Raw genomic sequence first — 23,134 nt, forward strand, 5'->3', positions numbered from 1 at the left:
TATTTGAGAATCCGAAATGGGTTGATATACCTGTATACATGTTGTTATAACACTTAGAGGGTGCTGTTGATAATCATATCATATAATGTCACTTCATCACTGGAGGGCGCAATTCATTTTGACAGTTGACAGTACTATATTCTGATTCGAAACAATGACATCATGAAAACATTTAACCACGAAACAAACTCACAGCCGAAGTTTATGATTATAAAATACCAAACTTTTTGATATTTTACCCAATGAATCTTGGGTTATCCCTCTTTGATTATTTGATAAAATTATGCATGTGATACAAGTATAAACATATTCAAATGGACATTTACTCATTGTGATGTTGCCATAGAAACAACAGAGGACAGAAATGACAAATAACATTCAGAAATCACATTTTTATTTTCCCTGATATCTTATAAAAGGTGTGACTGGACGGACAATTTCTTATTAATATCCCCTCCCTTTAAATAACTTAACGGCATTGCAGCAGGAAAACGTTGCATTTCTAGTTCAGAAATAAACCTTTCTAAATAAACAGCGCCACCTTGTGATAACTTTGCAATCAGAGAGAGTGGTATCTAAGAGCTGATAATTAAGATTTTTTCTTTAAAAAATCTATCTCTCAGCTTGATACAAAGACAAGCTAGGCACACTTGTGATATTGGCTAAAAATTGAAAAATATGTTTTCTATCATGGCTCATTGATATACCACAGTATTTATTATATCTATGTATCATCATTTTCTATCATTACAAGTTTGTATCAATAGAGGGCGTTGTTTACGAAAATGTCTATTGTGCATTGCTATGATGCTATGATCACCATCTTTTGATGTTAGCCAATCCGGATGCTGTAATTGTACCATGTGACTGTGAATAACTACCAAACACTGTCCTTGCATTACTTGAACTATCCATGCTACCTTTATTGTAGTATTGACGTTTTCCATAGCTACCAGCTGACTTGTGTCTACTTTCACTGTAATTACTGGGTGCTCGCTGTCGGTTATCCCTGGCTGATGATGACCTTTGAACCTGAATGAAGAAACATCATATAAAATGTGTCACTTGATAAATAAATTTGAACGTTACCGCCTTCTACCAATGTCAAACTTACTAGCTGTGAGTGGCTAACACAGAAATCACTACATAGTAAATTGTCAAACTTCGCAGCCTTGAAGTGCTACAAACCATAACACTATATTATCAAACTTACTGGCTAAGATGTCGTGAAAACACCAAACAATTATCCAAACCTTTTCTGTTGTGAACTGCTGAAAACAAAACACAAAAATTTACAACTTACTAGTCATGCACTGCTGAACAGAATAATTTCCAACTTACCATACCAGTAGGGAACTTCTGACATAGAAATCACTTTATCATAATTTCCAACTTACCTGAATTGTACTACTAAAAGTATCATACAGTAATTTGCAACTTACCAGTCTTGAACTACTGACATGGAAACCACTTGATGATGCTGGTGTTGTTGTTGTTGTACTATTATAACTCCTTGAATCACGGAGACCACCTGAATATGACCTTGTTCTTTGATGTGACCCAGAACCTGGTCGTCTCGGATTGTGACTAGATGAGTACACATCTTTACCATAACTACTATGTCCCTGAAAGATATAAAAATCCACAATTGTTATTTATTAAAGGGGCACAAGCTGAGTGTATACATATCTGGGTGTTGTTTTTGCTGCATACTAGTATTTAAAAGGTGCTCACAGTATTCTACTTACTGATGTACACTTAACCATCACTTGCAAATGACTGAACTCAAACCCGGTATTAAGATATAACTTATAAATGATCCAATGACATAATTTGTAGTATGTATCAAAAAATGTTTAGGAAATTCTGACTATGCAATCAACTGTTCTACTAATGCCAGAATACAATCGTAATGTTATAGAAGACATGCATTGATACTAACATCATACTGGAATGTTAAGTATTTTCACTCGAATAAAAAGTTTATAAACTCAGCCTGTGCCACTTTAAATCAATAAGCTCCAACGGCCGATGTACAGTCTCAAAATAGTCAAGAAAACGTCTGAAGTCAAATGTACAACACAGACTTGAAATATAGTCTAATCACATTCAACCTCATTGTGTTTTACACTATCTTGATTACAGAAAGATTATATCTACATAACCAAAGCAATGCTATCACTAGTCTAGCTGCTAGACCTCGGATGTTCTTCCGATAGAATATGACACGTATATAGAACATCACTATCGAAAATGGAAGTTCGGGCAAGCCCTCACTGTGAACTTTGTTTGCTTATTGTATCGGAAGAAAGCCTGAACGTCTAGCAACAAGACTATGCTATCACCCACTTGTGTGATCTACCACATACACAAATAGTTTATAAGTTTGTGTCTATCTTAGTTTGCTGATAGCTTAATTTCCATAGTAGTATATCAACAATAGTTTTAGTTTGTGTCTATCTTAGTTTGCCTATAGCTTGATTTCCATAGTAGTATATCAGAAGAGATCTATACTTACATGAGATGAAGAATGGAGATTTTCATAACTGCCAGTTCGTTGTCTTTCTAAGTAACTACTTGCATGATTGAGATTTTCATAACTACCCGTGCGTTTTCTTTCAAGATGGCTTGCACCATAAGTACCTTCCTGACTTCGTTGTCGCTCCACGTATGTGCTGGCATGGACATTATCCAGACTGTTAGACCGTTGTCTAAATGGTCGCATTGATGACGTAGCTGCAGGGTGTACACTACGATGTGGATGGACCATGGGTGATGGAGGCGTCTTTGTTCTCCTACTGTACCCACTACTTGAACCTAAATGATCAGATGAGGTGGAAGGAATATACATATCAAAATATGCTACAGAAAGGTCAAAGTTCAAATATGCACCATAAAGGTCAAAGTTCAAAATAGGTCACAGAAAAGTCAAAATTCAAATTTGGCTAAAAAACATTTCTTTGGTGGGGATTACTATGAGTGTCTTGTCACAGTTCACAAGTCACTGAACAAAGAAATGCTATTTTCAAATTCTCTGTGGCATTCTCCTTATCATTTGTCAATCTTCAAATCCCCTGTGGCTTTCTCCTTATTTTTTGTCAATTTTCAAATCTGGCTTTCTCTTTATTATTCATCAATTTTCTAATCCCCTGTGGTTTTCTTGTTATTATTCATCAATTTTCTAATCCCCTGTGGCTTTCTCGCTATTATTTGTCAATTTTCAAATCCCCTGTGGCTTTCTTGTATCTTTTAAATGATTACACATGTTACTATGTTATACTTGATAATATCAATATAACTTATAGACAGGTCACCCTGATAAGACTGCAAACACATTGGCAGTCTGTCAAGACACAGAATGAATTGAATCTGAGTTCACTTTGATGTACACTTATGGTATGTATCTACATCCCTACTATCTAACAACGCTCTACACGCACATGCACGCACACACACACACAGTGACACACACACACACACACACACACACACCCTAACCAACACACAGAAGTCTGACTCTGCTGGATTTTTTGTTATCTTTTCACTAAGCCTACAAATTCCCAAGCTGCCCCCCCCCCTCCCGCCTTTCCTCTCACCTACATGTAAAAACATAATAGTCCTTCCTATTAATGTGTCCAACACCATTTGTATAATGTTTCCCAGTCCCACACCACGAATGTTTTCATAATTATCATGATATTTACTGTATGACTTATCAGCCAAACATCCCAATATTTGCCAAGCTTTTTAGAAAAAGAATGCTGTATGTATTATCAGCCAAACATCCCAATGTTTGCCAAGCTTCAATGTAGATAATTGTTCCAGAACCCAATAAACCATAGACTTTACAAACTTACAATATCTAAAACCAAGCCAGCATGTATACCCACCGAGGTATGATAAAATATATGAATATAGAACCCTGTAAGACAAGTGAAATCTCCGAACCAATAAAGATAAGTGAAGTTTAGGGAAGAATGCACCTTAGAGACAAACTTACTTGAGAATGAACATATTTCAAATCACGCCAAAATCTTACTACTGTATTTGAAAGTTTGTTCCTGTTTTTGAAATCATTACTGGAACTGAATTGTTCACCATCATCAGTGTGCCCTCTAATGATAGCCAAATTTTGTTGTTTTGAGTCAAAACGATAAAAACTGACATTTCTTGTGAGTCACCACAAGAGATAGGGGAACACCAAATGTTGGTGCGTCACTAGAAATTGTGTCTGTCAGTGGCGTGTCAAATTGGCTTAAGAGGGTACACTAACCATCATGTTGCATGGAGATTTCCCATCCAATTCACACAATATTTGGTGGCCATTTTGAAGAATAACATGGCTACATTTTTAGATCATTTTAGTCTCTATTTGAAAATATTACATGTGACCCTTCATTTTTTTCCCCAGTTTTAACTGACAATGGGTTGACATCTGCTGAATGAAGTAACAGCAAAAGTTGAAAAACTTATTTATGTGAGGTGAGGCGCATTCTCTGTTAAATAAATTAGTACAGGATGAGATGAAAGTAAAAGAATACTTGCTGGAAGATGGTGGTTTGGGTTTATTGACACCATAGGATGGTTGCCTCTCATAAACAAAGACATTGGGTACTACAGAAAGACAACAAGAACAACAATTAACATGCAATTAACAAAGAAAGTCATGTTGTGAATCAGGGTATCATTTGTGCAGTCCAAAGTAAACACACTAACATTCTGTATGTTATTGTACATGTGCACCATGTACCATACTGTACTACACTTGACTGTTATTTCAATCATGGATTTCAGATGTATACACAAAGCTTTGCAATAGGCATGTAGTCAAAGCTACACATTAGTTAGACTGTCAGATACGTCGTGTCATACCACCCTCATTGGCCTCCTCTCTAGGGGTTGACCGATGTGTGAGGGCGCCCCTTCATGGCGTACCTCACAGTCTACATTTGTACATATTAGTCTGCATAATGTATCACACCATCTCATCAGTCAGCACTCGCTGATTTGTGAAGTCTGTTAAATGCTGAAGATGATGTATTTGTAGTCTACTACAGTCTAGCTAGACAATAAATGTCAGGAATAAAAAATTTTATCCTACAGTTTAGTTTGATATAAAGATGACACAAAACATTATGTTATTATCATTATTTTGATATTCCACTTTCGTATTTTGATTCTTACTATATGTATGTGTGTGACATGCAACACACTTTACTGCACTAGATGATAGCTATTTCTATGAATTTCATGTTTGTACACTCAGCTTAGCAATAGGCATGCAAACATGTATAGTTAATGCTATACACACACTATTTATAACGTTTAATATATTTACATTATACACAATATAACGACTGAATCAATGCTACTTGTAACTAAGATATGTCAGTCTCAATTCTGTTTCGATATCAATATCTTCATGTTTATTAAGACAATTTTGGGTGTATATCAAATAACTAAATATATATTTAGTTTCTATTAAAATAATTGTAGAAAAGACACTGCACAAAGATTCCCAGTTCACAACATCCACACCACAGTATTGAAAACACACATGATAGGCATGATAATTTGCATAATCTATAGATATGTACATGTATTTGACTTAATTTGCATAATCAGTAGAGTTATGTACTACATCATATATTTGACTCAATTAGCATACCACATTCACTTGACTTAATTTGTATAATCAGTAGAGATACACGTATGTACCACATGTATTTAACTAAATGTCCATAATCGGTAGAGATATGTACTACATGCATCTGACTTAATTTGCATAATCAGTAGATGTATTTGACTTAATTTGCATAATCGGTAGGGTTATGTACTACATGTTGCTTTCTATATACATGTACGTAAGGATGTAACTTTCAAATTTCAAGAAGTAAGTTTACAATTAAAAATGTCAAAAAACATATTGATATTCTGCTTGATTATCCAAAATTTACATGATTAAAATGACTCATTATCTTGATTGATGTCAAAACACAGTATAGCATCACAAATGGGTGAATTTTACCTGAGAATTCAATCCCTACGCTTGAATGCAATGATCAGATTAAATAATTGTATGTATAGACCTTTGGACATAGATAATAATCTTTAAAACTATATGTATGTATGTATGTATGTTTGTACATGTATGTATGTATGTATGTATGTATGTATGTACATACGTACTTACGTACGTACGTACGTACGTACGTGTGTGTGTGTGTGTGTGTGTGTACACATGTACATATGTATCACATACGATGACAACCTGGTGCACCTAGACTCATGAAACTGATCTAGCTAACATGGCTAAAGGAAGCAAACAGGTACCTGAACTGGTCCTATACATGTTGGCACCAGTACTATCACTACGTATAGGAGGCTTATGAGTTGTTGTAGAGGAAGGACTTGATGATGTCATTGTACCATTGGGTAGGTAACCATGGTAACTACTGCTTTTAGAAGGAGCTACAAACGACACAAAACAACAATTACACAAACAGAAAATAAAGGATAGGCAACATAAACACACACACAAAGTACCACAATCACAAAAGATAAACCCTCTTTACTGGGATATTTAAACAATACAAATCAATAGAATAATAGATAACTTTAACAAGAAACAATAACTACAACTAAACAGTCAAAGAAATTTGAGCTGTGGCACGTGTCATAGTGGCAATAACTTGTCTTCAACCATAGTAGATGACAGACAATAATTCCACTGTTTTGAGACATGATTGGTATTAGATATGAAAATAAAACATTTGGGTCATCTATCCAAGCTACTACTTGTCCTAGCATTTCTAAATGTGTGTGAGACACTGATATTGTAAACACGTAAACCTGGGAGTTATCTCTCCGAGCTTCAACTAGTATTTCTAATTTGTGTGACACGGATATTGTAAACACATAAACACTTGTGCCACCATTCCTAACTACTAAACTTCCTAACTTTCTGTGAGACCTTGCCAACGTGAACATTTCCAAGAGTTAACACAGTATTCAGCAACCATATTGGATTTGGTGGCCATATTGGATTCAGCGACCATATTGGATTCTAAAATGGCTAACTTTTATATCATTTTGACCTCTAGTTTAAGGATTTGTATGGTGACTCCAGTTTTTTTTACTGAGAATCGGTTTGACTTAGCTTGAGAAAGTAACACAAAAGTTTACGAATTTAAATTCTGAGGCACACACTACATTAGTGTTCATCTTACCTTGATAATACTGAGAGGATGATGATGATGATGATTTAATAGGAGGTCTGTGGTGATACGTTCCTGGATACGTTGTATTCATACTTTCATTCACATAGGGTTCACTTGATGGGGGTTGTGGGGGACGAGGTTGATAATGATGTTGTGAGGAGGAGGAGGATGATGATGAGGGGTGTGGATTCCTCATGGGTGGAGTTGTGGGTGGCCTTGGGGGTGATGCAGGAGGGTGGTTCTGTTTTTGTTTCTGTTCAACACTTTCAGTCCGCTGTCTTCTCATTTTGGCTTTCTTGTCTCTTATCATCTGAAAAAAAAAATTATCATCAAATGAAAATTTCTACTCACTGAGTCAAAAAATTTCTTGGCAGTGAATCCCAAATTGTTGCTGACAATGTCAACAGCATTGTCAGGAATGTACTTAAATTGGCTATTATGGGTTATGATTTTGAATTTTAACACTGTGAATAGAAGTTTTCATTTGATGCTATGAACCCAAAGTCCATGAACTTTGATACTCGTAAAAACATTACTCATAAATTCAAGCCAAGTCTAAGGTACGCCATACCCATGAGAGGATGCCACCTAAGCTAATCCAAGCAAGGCCAATGAGGGCTGAGTGACAAGATGTATCTTACAGGATCACTAAGGCAAAGCACTTCCATAAATAACAAACAATAACGATCCCCTCAAGTACTTGTACTTGACTTCTGTGTGACTGACGGATGAAAATGACTCTTTTTGGTAAATTTTACACTGAAGGTAAAGGTCAGGGTCAACTACACATATTGGTTAGTACATAAAAATTTACATTTACACTGTGATTAACAAAATAGCCCGGTTGTATTTTGTAGTAATTTGTGTTGCCTTATTTTCATTTTGAAGACCATCTATATATACATGGACAGAAACAAACAAACAAACAAACAAACAAACAAACTGACTACCTAACTAAAACTAACTAAACTAAACAACCAACCAACCACCCACCCACCCAACCAAACATGATCAATAACTAACTATTTTCACTTACAATTGTGTCAAGTTAGAACCAAGAGTTGACTGATCTGTGTGTACTTACTTCATAGAGTTTACTTCTATAATCATTGACTGTTAACTGAATATCATCAGTGTGTACTTACTTCATAGAGTTTACTTCTATAATCATTGACTGTTAACTGAATATCATCAGTGTGTACTTACTTCATAGAGTTTACTTCTATATTCATTGACTGTTAACTGAATATCATCGTCTAATGGTGGAATGACATCATAGTCTAAACCTGGTTCATCGGCAGGATTATGAAACCTAGAAACACAATAAATATGACTGTTTTAGTGTCAATCTACAACACTGTAACTTCTAGCCATGTACAGCAATGCATGAAAACTAAAACAAGTCTTCTTAGATGACATAGCACCCACCTACAGGTACATTTGTGTATGTGAGTTGTGTCTACAAGAACATGACTTGGGTGACTACATATATGTACTATCAAAATGAAGAGAGTATAGACTTTCATTTAGGCAGCACAATGTTTTTTGTTGCAAATTACTCAAACAAAATCCAGACAATGTTAGTGTGCATGCTCAAAAAATATTACATTTTATCTGTGTGTACAGAAACAAGTAAACAGTTTAGTGTTCGAATCTTCTTTGTCACATCTGCAGTGAGTGTTCACATTCTATCATTTTTATATGCCTGTGCATATATCTGTATTTTGTTTGTAAGAATTTGTAAAAACTCAACTTGTGTGAGATGTACAGTAACAACTACACATCTTGGGTGACTAATATGTAGCCTTGACACTGTACTGGACATCTTACTCTTAGTTTGAATATAATCAAAATACTTTACCTTGCTACATACGGATGTTCCAATGCCTGCTCTGCAGTCCATCTCTTGTCTGGATTAAAATGTAGTAATTTTCTCACCAAATCTATCGCATCTGGTGGCGACCTGCTCAACATTTCTTCAAATTCTTTCCTATGCCTACAAGATACCAATACATCATTTTGTCAGCGTTTGCAGTTTAAATAAAAGATTCTGAAATAATACCTTAATAATAATACTACCACTGCTGCACATAACAGAAGCATCCACACATACCTTCTTTCAAATACCTGCATATACACCCCCACACACATAATATATAACATACATACACACACGACATACATACATACATGCATACATGCATACATACATACATACATACATACATACATACATACATACATACATACATACACACACACATACATACAATAACATACATACATACATACATACATACATACAATAACATACATACATACATACATACATACATACATACATACATACCCATGTACTGCCCCATCCTCAAACACAAACACAGATCACACACAGACCACACACTTTTACACTTTAACACACACACACACACACACATAGAGGTACCTAGCAATCAACACTATATTTGGTTCTACCATTATACAAATGTCAACAGTTGCATGTATGCATACACATACTCAACCAACCACTTCAACTCAGCTAATAGCATATACAAGTAGATGTATACAAAGTAGGCTTACTTGACAATACTTCTGTCAAGAAGTGAAGCGCCATACTCAGACTGAATTGCTATGATATCTTCTCTACTTGGTAAATCTATTGTACTTAGTATCCTCTCCAATTGATTCAGAGTAGAAGAACCGGGAAATATTGGTTTCCCTAGTAACATTTCTCCTAGTATACAACCACAACTCCACATATCAACACCTTTGGTATATCTGAGAACATAAAACAAATTGGTAACATTTACATGTGTTATAGAGACAAGTTAGCTATGACAACTACCGAGCAATAATGATGCTCACATTGACATTGTTTAGGCCAGCTACTGGTACTGTACTCTAGACCAATTCAAGTACATAATCACTTGTTTTGCTTGTGGACTGTTCTATTAGTCTAGGGTTCAACCTACCCATTGTACAGGGTATGGTGCAAAGAAATTACAACTCTTTTACACAAAGGAGTCAACAGGTTTTGTTTTTTTAAACCTAGACCATACACTCCAACTAAACACTATGAAAAAACAGGATGCAAAATAACCAAGCAAAGTAGACTTTACTCCCATGACAACCCACTCATTGGAAAACTGATCTCAATTTGTTGGAGAGCATTTGTTACATAATGTGTCCAGATATGAGATCCCTTGCCTGGGTTCTCTTGGCCCCTCATGTTTGAGTTTAACTTCTTTAGCCAAGCTATCCTGCTATAGTTTTCAAACCATACACCACTTTTCTTAGTAGTGGATCAGTTCTATTGTTACTCACCTCTTAGAAGCTAGGAGGATTTCTGGAGCTCTGTACCACCTAGTAGCTACATATTCAGTCAATGCTGGATTGGTACTATCTTCTATTTCTAACTGAGTTAAAGATCTGGCTAAACCAAAGTCTGCCACTTTGACAAAACATTCACTGTCTAGCAGTATATTCGATGGCTGTTGAAAGATAGGAAAAAATCTCAAATCATTACACATATTCATCACGTAAAGGGTTCACCACATATTTGAAAAATAGATATATTGATAGATAGATCGATTGATACATACATACATACATACATACATACATACATACATACATACATACATACATACATACATACATACATTCATCCACCCATCCATCCATCCATCCATATTAATTTGCATATCATTAACATATTTCAAAACTGAACACAGGGCCTACAATGGCTCACACAGGTATCAAAGTAAATGGGGAAAAAAATTGTAATTATTACAAAGTGCATTTCACAATTTTAAAGCAATTTTTACATCATAGATCTACCATCCAACTAGATGACCAAGTAACTTAAGTGTTTGTAACTCTTCAAAATAAAATAAAATAGACAACAGACTTCCTTGTAATGAAGGGTCAATATTTTTTCTGGCGATCAGATATTTTGTAAGGTACCTGGAAACTCCAATACAGGAGTACAAAGCTAAACACAGTATGCACTTTGTAACTTTAGTAGAGGGGTTCAGGGCCACACACAACATGTACCTTGTAACTTCAGTATAGGAGTTGAAAGCTACATAGTGTATGCACCAAATATCTCCTGAACAGGAATTTACAACCAAATACAATACATACCTTGTGATCTCTGTGTATGACATTTCCAGAATGTAAATATTTGGTTGCTTTCAGTAACTGGTACATTATATATCGTTTATGTACATCTTTTAGAATATTTCCTTTCTTTATAACTGCATGCAGGTCTGTATCTGTAGAGACAGCATTGGAAATTTATAATTTATTATCACCCCAATTTTATATTTATGCATTTAATATTACAGTGGATTAGGCCAAAAAAAAAAATATGTCTGGTTCTGGTCAGCGCGCGCGTGCCCTGAATACCCCCGCGTCGATCCTTTTTTTCCGATAATTTTTGCTTTCCCGTTCCTTATTTACAATTCCCCGTCGATCGACAATCAACACTAGTATGCAAGGCTAGCGGAAAAATTTAACTCGTGTGATGGCGCACTTCTATTTGGTAACGGGTACCCTTTTCTTCTAGTACTGTTGCATACCCATAACCCTCCGTACGATATGTGTACGTAATATGTACGATGAGCGTGGTTGATGGGAATCACGGGAAATAGTGTGTTCACTGTGCTAGGTGGTAAACCGCTCACATGTTTCGAAAATGTCTGAAGTTTGAGTACGTCGTGAGCTATCGAAATGTTGATATCAATTCAGCTGACTTTCTAGGTGTTCTTAGTTCTGGTGATTGTTTCGTTCTGCCTTCTGAATACAAAGATTTTCCTGTAGCGTAAGCAGTTAGCTCTGGATGTATGCGCTACGATGTTCGACACGTCTTTCCATCTGCGATGAGATGGAAAGACGTGTCGAACATCGTAGCGTATACAGACTGTGTATCAGACTGATGATGGACGGTGCTCGAAAGAAAACACTGCCTCCTCTACGTCCGTTGGACCTTGGAGGAATTTAATTCCTCCAAGGTTGGACAGACCTATTTCTCGTTATTTAACGTTACAAGTTGCACAATGACATTATACAGTGGTTGCAAGGCAAGACTCATTATTATCTTGGATGGGATTATAACTGCAAATCACTGGGCGATAAGATAAATTTGTAAATGTGACTAGTGATGCCCTGTGATGGATGATTGATCCGCATCGTACAAAACTTGCCATACAACAGTGCCAACTTCCAGAGTTGTATGACATCTTCCGAGAGCATGTAAAGTGTCAAAAATGTGTATTTACTAATTTGCAAAAAAAAAAAAATTAGGAAAAAAAAAAAAAAAACGCGCGTCGTCGCACCACTTTAGAAAGTTTACCCTGACCAGAACCAGATTTTTTTTTTTTTTTGGCCTTAGTATATATTTAGGTAATATTTCCTGCTTGTGATAAAATAACCTTCATATAAAGTGGCCCAAGCTGAGATTATAAGCCTTTTACTCAAGTGAAAATACTTACAAAAAGCTTCATTTAAACTAATCTAGTGTAATACTAATGTCAATGCATGCTTTCTATGACATTATAATTTGTGTTCTGGCATTGTTGTAACTGTATGATTGCATAGTAGTGAGTTCTTGTACATTTTTTGATATGTCATAATATTGTATAAAAATTGTGTCATTGGATCGTTTATCAGTTATATCCTAATACCAGGTTTGAGTTCACTTAACAGGGAACTTGCAATCCAGACTGAGCATGCTCAGATGCAAAGGACTGTGGGATTATCTGTGGTTATCATAAAACCTAATCTGGAGCTACCGATAAAATTAACCTCTCACAATGGTCTTGGTAATTATGAATTTATTATTTGTGGTTACAAACAATGTATCAACATTGTTCACAATACTAATTGATTAGTACTTATTATCACATTTCCCATGATGCAACATTCAACATGGCGAGTTTGCAAGTTCTCTATTGCAAGTGATGGTTAAGTATACATCAATCAGTAGAATACTGTGAGCACCTTTCAATATGAAGAAAAAAATTACATCCTAAAAACAGCTTATGCCCCCTTTAACATATGTTGTGAAATCTTTGGATCTAGACATAGACTGTTTTATCATTTCAACATAATTTTGATGAAACACACTGTAATTCAGACAAATGATAAACTAAGCTTTTGTTTTTTTTAAAGACAGCTTGCATCCATATATTTCAAATGTTGTGTATGTGTAGAGTATATCCAATTATAGATATGGTTATGGGCTGTGAATCCAGTTTAACCTACTTTCAATCCTAGTCAACAGCTGACATAATAATTCTACATTACACCATATTGCAATGTAGTAGTTAAGTTGCTTTATTATTCAAACCTGTACCATACTGTAACTATGTATATACATTGTAAATATTGCGAGAATGAATGCTAATGGCCGCTGCGTTCATTCTAAGAAATAAATATTTTTACCTGTACAATCAACAAATTTCTTGAAAGTGAATCTCATATTTTCACTGACATCTCATCAGCATCATCAGGGGTATACTGACATGTGACAATATTCCATTGTACACAGCGTTGACAATGCTCACGAGATGCCGACGGAAATTTGGCATTTGTTTCCGAGAATTTCTACTCTGTGAGTAGAAATTTTCATTACTATATAAATATTATTTTCACATTTTGACATTGTACCACATTCTAACTCTAAATTGTGTTTGTTCTATTTGATTGACTGTATCTGATGAAACTATATCATGATAGATGTTGACTAAATAAACAGTACTTACCCATAAATTCAAACACTAAGTAAATGTCCTTATCATTGTCGGCTTTCAATACATTATGTAGTTTGACAATATTGGGATGGTCACCAAATTCCTGTACCAAATAAATAAGAGAATATTATTTACATGTAGTTCAAATCATAGACATTTTCTCTCCACTGTATGTTTCACAAATGTATGTGAAGGCATAGTAAATCCTACATGAAATTAAAAACAGCACAAATCAAACAATATGTACAACCATATATTGTACAACCAGCAACAAACATTTCCAAGAGAATCTTGGAACATGGAAAGTTAGCAAACAGATAAATTGGATTAATAACACTTGGTACTATATATTGGAAGTACAGAGACATGTATTACATGATACATCCCACCATTTGATAAGAGCAGTTGCATGGCCACTTTACATAATATCAGTAGCTAACATTCATAGACGAATTTCAAGTTGCCTTGGTATTTCATGTACATGTAAAGAGGCCATAAAACTGTTCTTATTAAACCATACATGTCTCTGTACCTCCAATTCAGTTGTTTACTTTCCCTGTTTGTAATGAGTTCAGCTTGTAAATGCTTGTGTGTCACTGGTTGTATTCCTACACTGTTGAGGACAAGTTACATACAGAAGCTGTTAAGGCCTTGGTCCTCTACAAAATTATCAATTATTTGTTGTCCATTATAAATCTTTGAATTTTTCCACACTAATGCTAAAGGCGTAAAGTGTCAATTGCAATTCTGTTACTGTCAGGAAATTCAATAGAGAATCCAATCACAAAGTTTGCCTGCAAAGCACTTGGGACTTTGAAGTCTGCCTGTAATGAAAATGTTTCTGCTGACTCTGTCTGTCCAAGTTTCACTAACCATGAAACTGAACAGCCTGGATATCCAGACAGACAAAGTGAGACTGTACAATAATACCCCATATCTTGGCACCTCTAATGACATGTATAGTACAGTAGTCAGTGTACACTGGAACTGTGTGTGCATGATATTATAATGAAATGGGATGCTAGCACAGTTGCACTATACTCATGTACCTCATATGACTATTGGAAGAATTCTTACAACTTAGGTAAAAATAAATAAATTCATACCTGTAAAAACATTATCTCCCTGAAGGTCCTCTGCAGAAACAAAAAAAATACATGACACACCTGATTATTAAAACATAGACTGGAAAACATAACATCAACAAATGAATCTGCTCCAACTACACCCAAAGTATTGAGAGAATTGTGTATATTGACGGAATAATGTAGAACAGTGGATTTGATCCCATGATTTCTTGAAAAACATATAATATATTTGAAACATAGACGATTAGTATAGATATATTTGTTTTACTTGTTTACATTCCAATAAATCTTCCATTATTGAAAACACTGCAACCTGATACATCAGTTCATATTTTGCATTGTGTATTTTGTTACTGTATATTGAATAAATCAATGACTTACACTACAATGCACTGATTGTACAAATAACACACTGTACATGTATACATATACATATACAATAATGGTGATTTCTACAGCTGATTATATACACGATACTTTAAACCTGGAATTTTTTGCTAAATACGTGTGTTTGATTATTTCACTGAAAAACTAAACTACAAAAATAAGTAGTGACTACAATGCGTTCTTGTACATGAACACAAAGTATCATTAGTAAACATTTGTCTTTGAGAACAAGTTGTAGACAGTTGACTGAAAAATAGTCTAATTGTAAAAATACCAAGGTTTTCAGGACAATATTTTATGTTGAGGCCTAAATTGAGTTGATGTGCAATAATAGATAGAACACACATGATAATAATTATAATCATGAAAGCATCAATATCCAATACATAATAAAGTTGATAGGCACTGTATAGCTACACGTTAAAAACTCTGCTTTAAATCTACCCTACACAACAACACAACATAGTGGTTCTCCCTGCACCATTTCTGAAATTCTTCACTGATGTCCATGTTACTTTTAAAACTTTGGGGAGCTCAAAAAAAAATTGTTGTACAATGGATCTATAGCAATAGTAATAAAGTTATATAATATACCATGTGGCAACAGCCTCTGTCAAGGAACACCATATCATATCATATATTCATAACCACAGCCTTGTACATGGATTTAAACTCCAATAACGCCTGTGGCTGTTATCGTATATGAAAAGACCTGCTTTCATATTCTTCTGAAAGGCTTTTGACTTATTTCATACACATAAACAAAGGATCAAACTGTTGATGTGCCATATTTCTACACAACTATTTTTTGACATGTATCTGTGCATATGTATATGTACACATGGCTTTGTACTGACTTTTTACAACAAATCATTTACAGATACCAAACAGAGATACAGCAATAAAACCCAAAATAACAAAATAAAAGAATTGCATAAAAGCAGATCATAACATGTGTTTTAATTACATGCAGTTGTAATCTAGGGTACTGTTTTTACGTTTTTAAAGTAAAGTTTCTAAATAATGCATTGTACTACTATAACATATTAAGATTATTTAGTAAGTTTCTAGTTGTATATTATTTCATAAAATTACTCAAAATTACTATTCACGTACAGTGTTTTTGCTAAGGTTTGGGAACCCCGGTAACAGAAAGGGGGAAAGAGGTAAAACTGGTAGTGCTTCCCATGCAATGTATCATAGTTTAGGTGGGGAACCCCGGTAAAATGATGTGGGAACCCCGGTAGATTTTACCTACTTACCAACCTTAAATAAAACACTGACGTAAGTACTAAGTGTAACTATTCTATATACTTCCCAAGATTAATTTCATATCCTCATTCACAACATTTTTGACATTAATCTTTTTATTAAAGCTTGTTAAACCACGTTTTGAAATAATTCTGCGATGGAATTTTTGTTGAGTAGTAGGAAGTGTAAACTAGTTGTAATTTGAAAAGTTTGACTTAAGGTTGGGGAACCATGGTAACAGAAAGATGGGCAGGGGCAAAACTGGCATACTGGGTAATTTCCTATACATTCTACCATAACTTTGTTTGGGAACTCTTGTAAAATGACTGGGGAACTCTGGTAGATTTTACCTATTTACCATCCTTAGCAAAAATACTGTTGCCTTAGGGAACACTGATAAAATGACAAGGGAACGCTGGTAGATTTTACCTACTTATACTGCCCTAAGCAAAAAACACTGGTAGGGAACCCTGGTAAAATGACTGGGGAACTCAGATACATTGTACCTACTTACCACCCTCAAACAAAAACACCATTATCAAGTCTCAAGGAGTAAGCAATTTTTTATGAAAAGTTTGATGAAAATTACCAGACTGGTGTTTACTCTCCCTTAAGGCAATCAGAGAAATGGATATGAATTTAGTGTTATACACATACCTGGGCATCTGTTTGGTTTCTGAAGGCATCAAAAATCTTTTTAACTGCCATCACTTCTCCTGTCTTCCTATCAACAGCCTTCCAAACAATCCCATATGCCTGCAGAGATATAACATACAGAGATACATGTATTAGTAAAGATAGAAGTACATCCACATCAGAGTGTCCTCTAACGATAGCCAAATTTTTGTTGCTGTAGGTCAAAATGTTAACAACTGACATTTCTTGTGAGTCACCACACACCACGTACCGGTACATTTTGTAGTAAGACATAAGGGAACACCGAATTTTTGTGCGTCACTAGAAACTGTGTGCGTCAGTGACACATCAACTTGGCTTAGAGGGTAATCTGATCCACAGTGAAACAAATACACAATGGATTTAGAAACTTTGTCAAAACTCTGTCAAATTCTCAGTGAATCCAATCCAATGTATATCATGGTGGCGGGTAAAAAATGTGAAAGTTGATTTTCTTTCTCAGATTTGACACATTCGTGAGGACATAACTGGAATCAGCCAAACAAAGGGTCTACACTGATGTCCCTTGGGACTCCAATTAGAGTATAACTCAATTTTGGGTATTAAAATGAAAATTAGAAAGTCTGAAGCTTATCAACTTCCAATGTGTTATTAACCAATTATCTATCACCAGAAAATCAACAGGTGGTCACTTGATATCTTAATATTACAGCTAAGCTATTTCTTTACTTTGGTTTGTCAATTCACTTAATTTTCATTCTCCATAACTCAATGACTAACTTCATCTTTACGTTAAACCCAAATACTTGAATCCCATGGTTTGGGATTAGTATAATCTTATCAATGGAGCCATATGGATTAATAGGATTATTCTTTTGTTCTGGACCAACTTTTTCTACAGCTAGTTCTCCAACACCACTGACAGTTTTGAGCATTATCACCAAAATATTCACCCCAATCCTACTTGGCTTGTAAACCCTTGTCTAGTCCCTATACATGTTACGACCATCTGACCATCTCCACTGTATAGTCAAATAGATTTCTCTGGAACAGAATTCCGTTCTTACTACCAACAGCGTTAGTTTATGCTATTGGAACGTTGATACAAATATGGTAATGTTATCACGTGACGTCCTAAAGTGACATACTGTACTTTGAAACTAGTAGAGGTAGAGTTTGTAGTAAACCAAATGAAGTAACCTATTAAAAGCACCTGTCAGTGTGTTATAGGCAACATATGTGTTTCGCCATCTTGAACGCCACACAGGGTTGTGGGATTGCTCTCGCAATGTGCACCATGAAATTTGAAGACGACTGTGGGGGTAGAATCAGTCGAAAGCCATCTTTACTATGGACAACACCATACGAATAGCGCACATTTAAAAAATTGTCTGTATATATACATATACCATCTATTTGGACTGTATATACATAGTTTTACATGTGTAATTTAGATAGGTAATTAGCTCTGGATGCATATACGCTACAGGGTTTTGACATGTCTTCTCCCCTCCGCTAGGATTCTTCCCCAATCTCAAACAGCAAGACTGCGAACAGAATTCATTCACATGGATTTTTGGTAAAAAAGCCACCCACACCCTTGCTAATGACTATGTACAAAAAGCAACTTTGGATCATTAAATTCAACCTATGACTAGTCTATTCTGTCAATTCTTGTCTTATATTCGCTTGAGCCGCAAAATGTACGATATGACAGCTGCTTAAACATGTACAAGGTTGTGTGCATGTGCAATATTGAGGTAATCTGTTTTCATGACTTACCATTGTCTGTTTTGCGTTTCGAGCGAACATAAGACAAGAAATGACAGAATAGACAAGACGTAGGTTGAATTTAGTGATATAAAGTTCATTTCTGTATTTTATATGGTCACTAGCAAGGGTTGGGTATTTTTTATTCCCAAAATCCCTACGAATGAAATCTGTTTGCAGTCTAGCTGTTTTGAGATAGGGAAGAACCATATTGGAGGGGAGAAGACATGTCGAAACCCCACAGCATATACATCCAGAGCTAGGAATGCAAATGAAATATGTTCGCAGTCTCGATGTTTTGAGATAGGGAAGAACCATAGCAGAGGGGAGAAGACATGTCTAAACCCCACAGCGTATACATCCAGAGCTAAGAATGTAAATGAAATATGTTCGCAGTCTCGCTGTTTGAGATAGAGAAGAACCATAGCAGAGGGGAGAAGATGTGTTGAAACCCCACAGCATATACATCCAGAGCTAGGAATGTAACTGAAATCTGTTTACGGTCTCGCTGTTTTGAGATAGGGAAGAACTACAGTGGAGGGGAGAAGACATGTCGAAACCCCACAGCATATACATCCATAGCTAGGTAGGTAATATGACTGGCAAATTAAGGTACATCTTACCTACTTAAATTTGTACATGTATAACAAATGACAGAGTTCATCAATCATTTGTTCTTGTAGCTGCTCATAATATAAACACTAAGATATGTGACAGGCTCTGAGTTTACGTACACTTGTCTCTAAGCAAGATGCTTTCGATACTAACTTTGAAAACTGAATGAGCTGAAAACACAAATATGGTGCGATAACCCTGGTAGTATGCAATACTTTCTTTTCGTCATATTTTTAATTTCAAATTTAGTACACATACATAATCGCTTAAACCATATTATAGGATCAGATCACAACATTGATGATAGCCCTGCACTGACATTGACAAGGTTAATATGGGGTCATGTCTGTTGTACGTAACGATAACCTGTGTGCACAGCCAGATCATTAATGTATTCTGATCATCATAAATTGTTGCTGTATCTACCCCTTTTACTAGGTTGACGGTATTTTTGAAAACAGCTGTTTGTTGTTGTTCTTATGTATTATCTCCACTACAACACATACAGGCCTGCACAAGTCTTGTCTGCCAGGGGTGGTGGAAACAATCGCGTACACCGGAACGTCCACTCACTGCGTTGTGAAAACATCCAAATCAACGACACCTATACAGTCTGACACTTACCCCTTTCCCAAGCCTTTTCTTGATTTCATACTTTCTTGTTATGTGTTGTTCTATTTCTGAGCTCATGTTGCATTTTCGGTTACAGCATAATCATCAACGAAGTATTTACCATGACTGCTTACATCCGTGTCACACCTCACAATTCCTACTTCCGCACAATGAAGTTCCACCAAAATAGTCACTGAAAATTACCTACAACTCGCAAAACTCTGCCTGTCATCACATAAGTAATCAAAATAATTATTAGTCACAGATTCTCGACGTATAAACTTATACTGGTTTTCAACAGAGTCATGTAACAAGACTGGCGTAGTAATACACATCAATGTAAATAGCAACACGGTCTTCCGGTAAACCGCCATATTGTATAGATCACCTCACGGGGGCGCTTCTATTGAAGCGTTTTTGTTACCCTGGAAACGGGACTGCGCGTCATGCATACTCTACCGTTCTCTAGTAGTATGACTGTATGTGGTACATGTATAAGCGGAGAGTATTTTTATTACTTGGTTATAGATAGGTTTACCAGTTTTTTTTTATATGGTTGAGATAATAGTTATTATTACATGAATAATGAATGTGTTGAGTAGCAGTTTTCAATGTTCAAATATTTGAAAATGAAATAATAGCTATGATAATATTTACATGTAAGCTATAATAAAAAATAATAATTTTACATGGAAAAAGATAATAAGGGTTGAATTCATGTGACGAAAATTCGTAACAACTTCTACTTCAATATTCCTGTATGGCAAGCCTCACATTGGCTTTTTTTTTTTTTTTTTTTTTTTTAATTCATATCTTGTGCATTATCCAATTTCTGTTTTCCTGTTGTCATTAAGCCTAATTCACCATCGGCCTCAGACGATTATCAAACAGTTGAACTACTTTTCAAAGAGGTACATGTAAGCCTATCGGCCAACCAAGATTATAAAACTGATTATAATCACCACAACAGCCAATAAGTCAGGTATGTTTATAGCGACCGTCTGACCTTCACATTTCACATTTAGAGGCCTAAAGGTGGCACTATTCACAAAATAAGAACGATCGATTGTGTTTTTTTTAAATATTAAATTATGATCTTTATCTTCATGAATATATGCATTTTATAGCATGTAAGACGAGGCTCCAGAATACCGGTGATGAAGTTATATATTTTGCATACCATTTGCTAGTAAAAATGTGTTGTTGTTGTTTTATTTTTTTATGACCAATCATGCCGTGGTTACTATATAGCTAGTGACATACAATACATGTATTTACTGCAGAAGGTGTCAAACTGTTTGACACTGGGGTACAGACAGTCACACTTGTCATCCGAGATATGTTTCAGAACACAATAGATTATCGATAATAATGGCACACTTGGGGCGGTAGTATGTGAACGGGGTAAAATAACACTCGTAAGGGTTTCTAGGATAGCGTACTTCCACGAAACTCTACTTATAATAGCAGTTCTATAGAAACAATAAATCCTGCACGTGTAGGAGGAGGGTCAATGTAGAAACCCGGGTTAGTTTACCCCTCATACATATTATCGGCAAAATCATCAATGTTCGTATAATTTATTATATTCTGAAATATATAACGAGTCACACGTGTCTTTACCCTACGGGTCCAATCCAGAGGTCACCAAATATACTTACTTTATACTATAGTTTTATGTCAGTTTCACCAAGTTATGGGCTAGGTATGTTATATATCTCGAAATCTTTATGAAATCCTGTTTTCTATTTCTTCCTGAAAATTGAGAGAAAACTCCCATATTTCATGACTTGTATGTCAGAAAACTGAAATTATAATATATATGTACATACTAGACCTATACGTTGTGTTGTTAACATAACTGTTACGTTGATGAATAAGACAACTTGCTAAGATCCTGTTAGAGAAACTAAATCTGTATCAATATACAAACTGATATAAGATAAGGAAAGGTATTGATCAATTAGTGAAAAAATGGAATATTAAAAGCCAGTGAAAACTAAGGACAAACAAACAAACAAACAAACACACACACACACACACATACACATAGACCACATATACATGGAAATGGACACACACACGCACGCAGTAATCTGTAGACCAACACTTTTGATATTTTCAGAGTCGACGTTTATCTGTTTATTATATTCTATAATTTACAACCAATTTTCAAAAAAAAACAAAAACAGCAAAGAGCAGAACAGAACAGAACATAACAAAATACATGTGGCACAGCACTACACTGCACAGCACAATACAATGCAATACAACACAACACAACACAACACAACACAACACAACACAACACAACACGACACGACACGATACGATACAACAAAACACAGTACAGCAACTTTGAAATCAAATCAAATCAAATCAAATCAAATCAAATCAAATCAAATCAAAGCAAAGCAAAGCAAAGCAGAGCAGAGCAGAGCTAAGCAAAGCACAGCAATAAGGCCAACCATAAAGTTACAAAATGGCGTAGGATTATTTGAAACAGTTTCCAGACTTTCAGGACGACCGAAGGTTTGTTTAATATTCCCCTCAGCATCAAATGTTATATTTGGCGTTAAAGTTCTTATAAGTATTTCTCAGTATAAAAAACAAGTGTTGCTATTTAATGATAAATGAGAAATACAGAAAACTACAATTATCATATCTGCTTTGTAACATAATAAGTCCTTCAATTACTAGTATTCATGGCTTGGGATATGGGATGGGAGCGGTTTCTACCTAGTAGTCATGGCTTGATGTGATATGGGATGGGAGCGGTTTCTACCTCCAAATTACTACT

At 35.4% G+C, this 23,134-nt stretch overlaps 1 protein-coding gene across 1 annotated transcript; it reads right to left on the minus strand.

Annotated features, from left to right (window-relative positions):
- Nucleotides 1-816: 816 nt before the first annotated feature.
- LOC144445251 (uncharacterized) lies at nucleotides 817-20,467 on the minus strand. Its single transcript, XM_078134793.1, has 15 exons — nucleotides 20,347-20,467; nucleotides 17,359-17,457; nucleotides 15,082-15,111; nucleotides 13,988-14,078; nucleotides 11,367-11,497; nucleotides 10,545-10,711; nucleotides 9,801-9,998; nucleotides 9,082-9,216; nucleotides 8,427-8,532; nucleotides 7,230-7,530; nucleotides 6,334-6,471; nucleotides 4,546-4,614; nucleotides 2,519-2,817; nucleotides 1,443-1,625; nucleotides 817-1,032 (listed from the first exon to the last, which is right to left on the minus strand). Exons 1-15 carry the CDS (start codon nucleotides 20,410-20,412, stop codon nucleotides 817-819), a joined length of 2,229 nt encoding a protein of 742 aa, XP_077990919.1. The 5' UTR covers nucleotides 20,413-20,467.
- Between the last annotated feature and the right edge of the window lie 2,667 nt (nucleotides 20,468-23,134).

Source organism: Glandiceps talaboti, chromosome 14, assembly GCF_964340395.1.
Source record: "Glandiceps talaboti chromosome 14, keGlaTala1.1, whole genome shotgun sequence".
NCBI lineage: Eukaryota > Metazoa > Hemichordata > Enteropneusta > Spengelidae > Glandiceps > Glandiceps talaboti.

Coding starts and splice junctions, on each gene's coding strand:
- LOC144445251 (XM_078134793.1), bottom strand. CDS start 20,412: ATGAGCTCAGAAATAGAACAACACATAACAAGAAAGTATGAAATCAAG. Junction 14,079..15,081: donor GGGAGATAATGTTTTTACAG/GTATGAATTTAT, acceptor TATTTGGTACAG/GAATTTGGTGACCATCCCAA. Junction 4,615..6,333: donor CATGTATAGGACCAGTTCAG/GTACCTGTTTGC, acceptor GTCTTTCTGTAG/TACCCAATGTCTTTGTTTAT.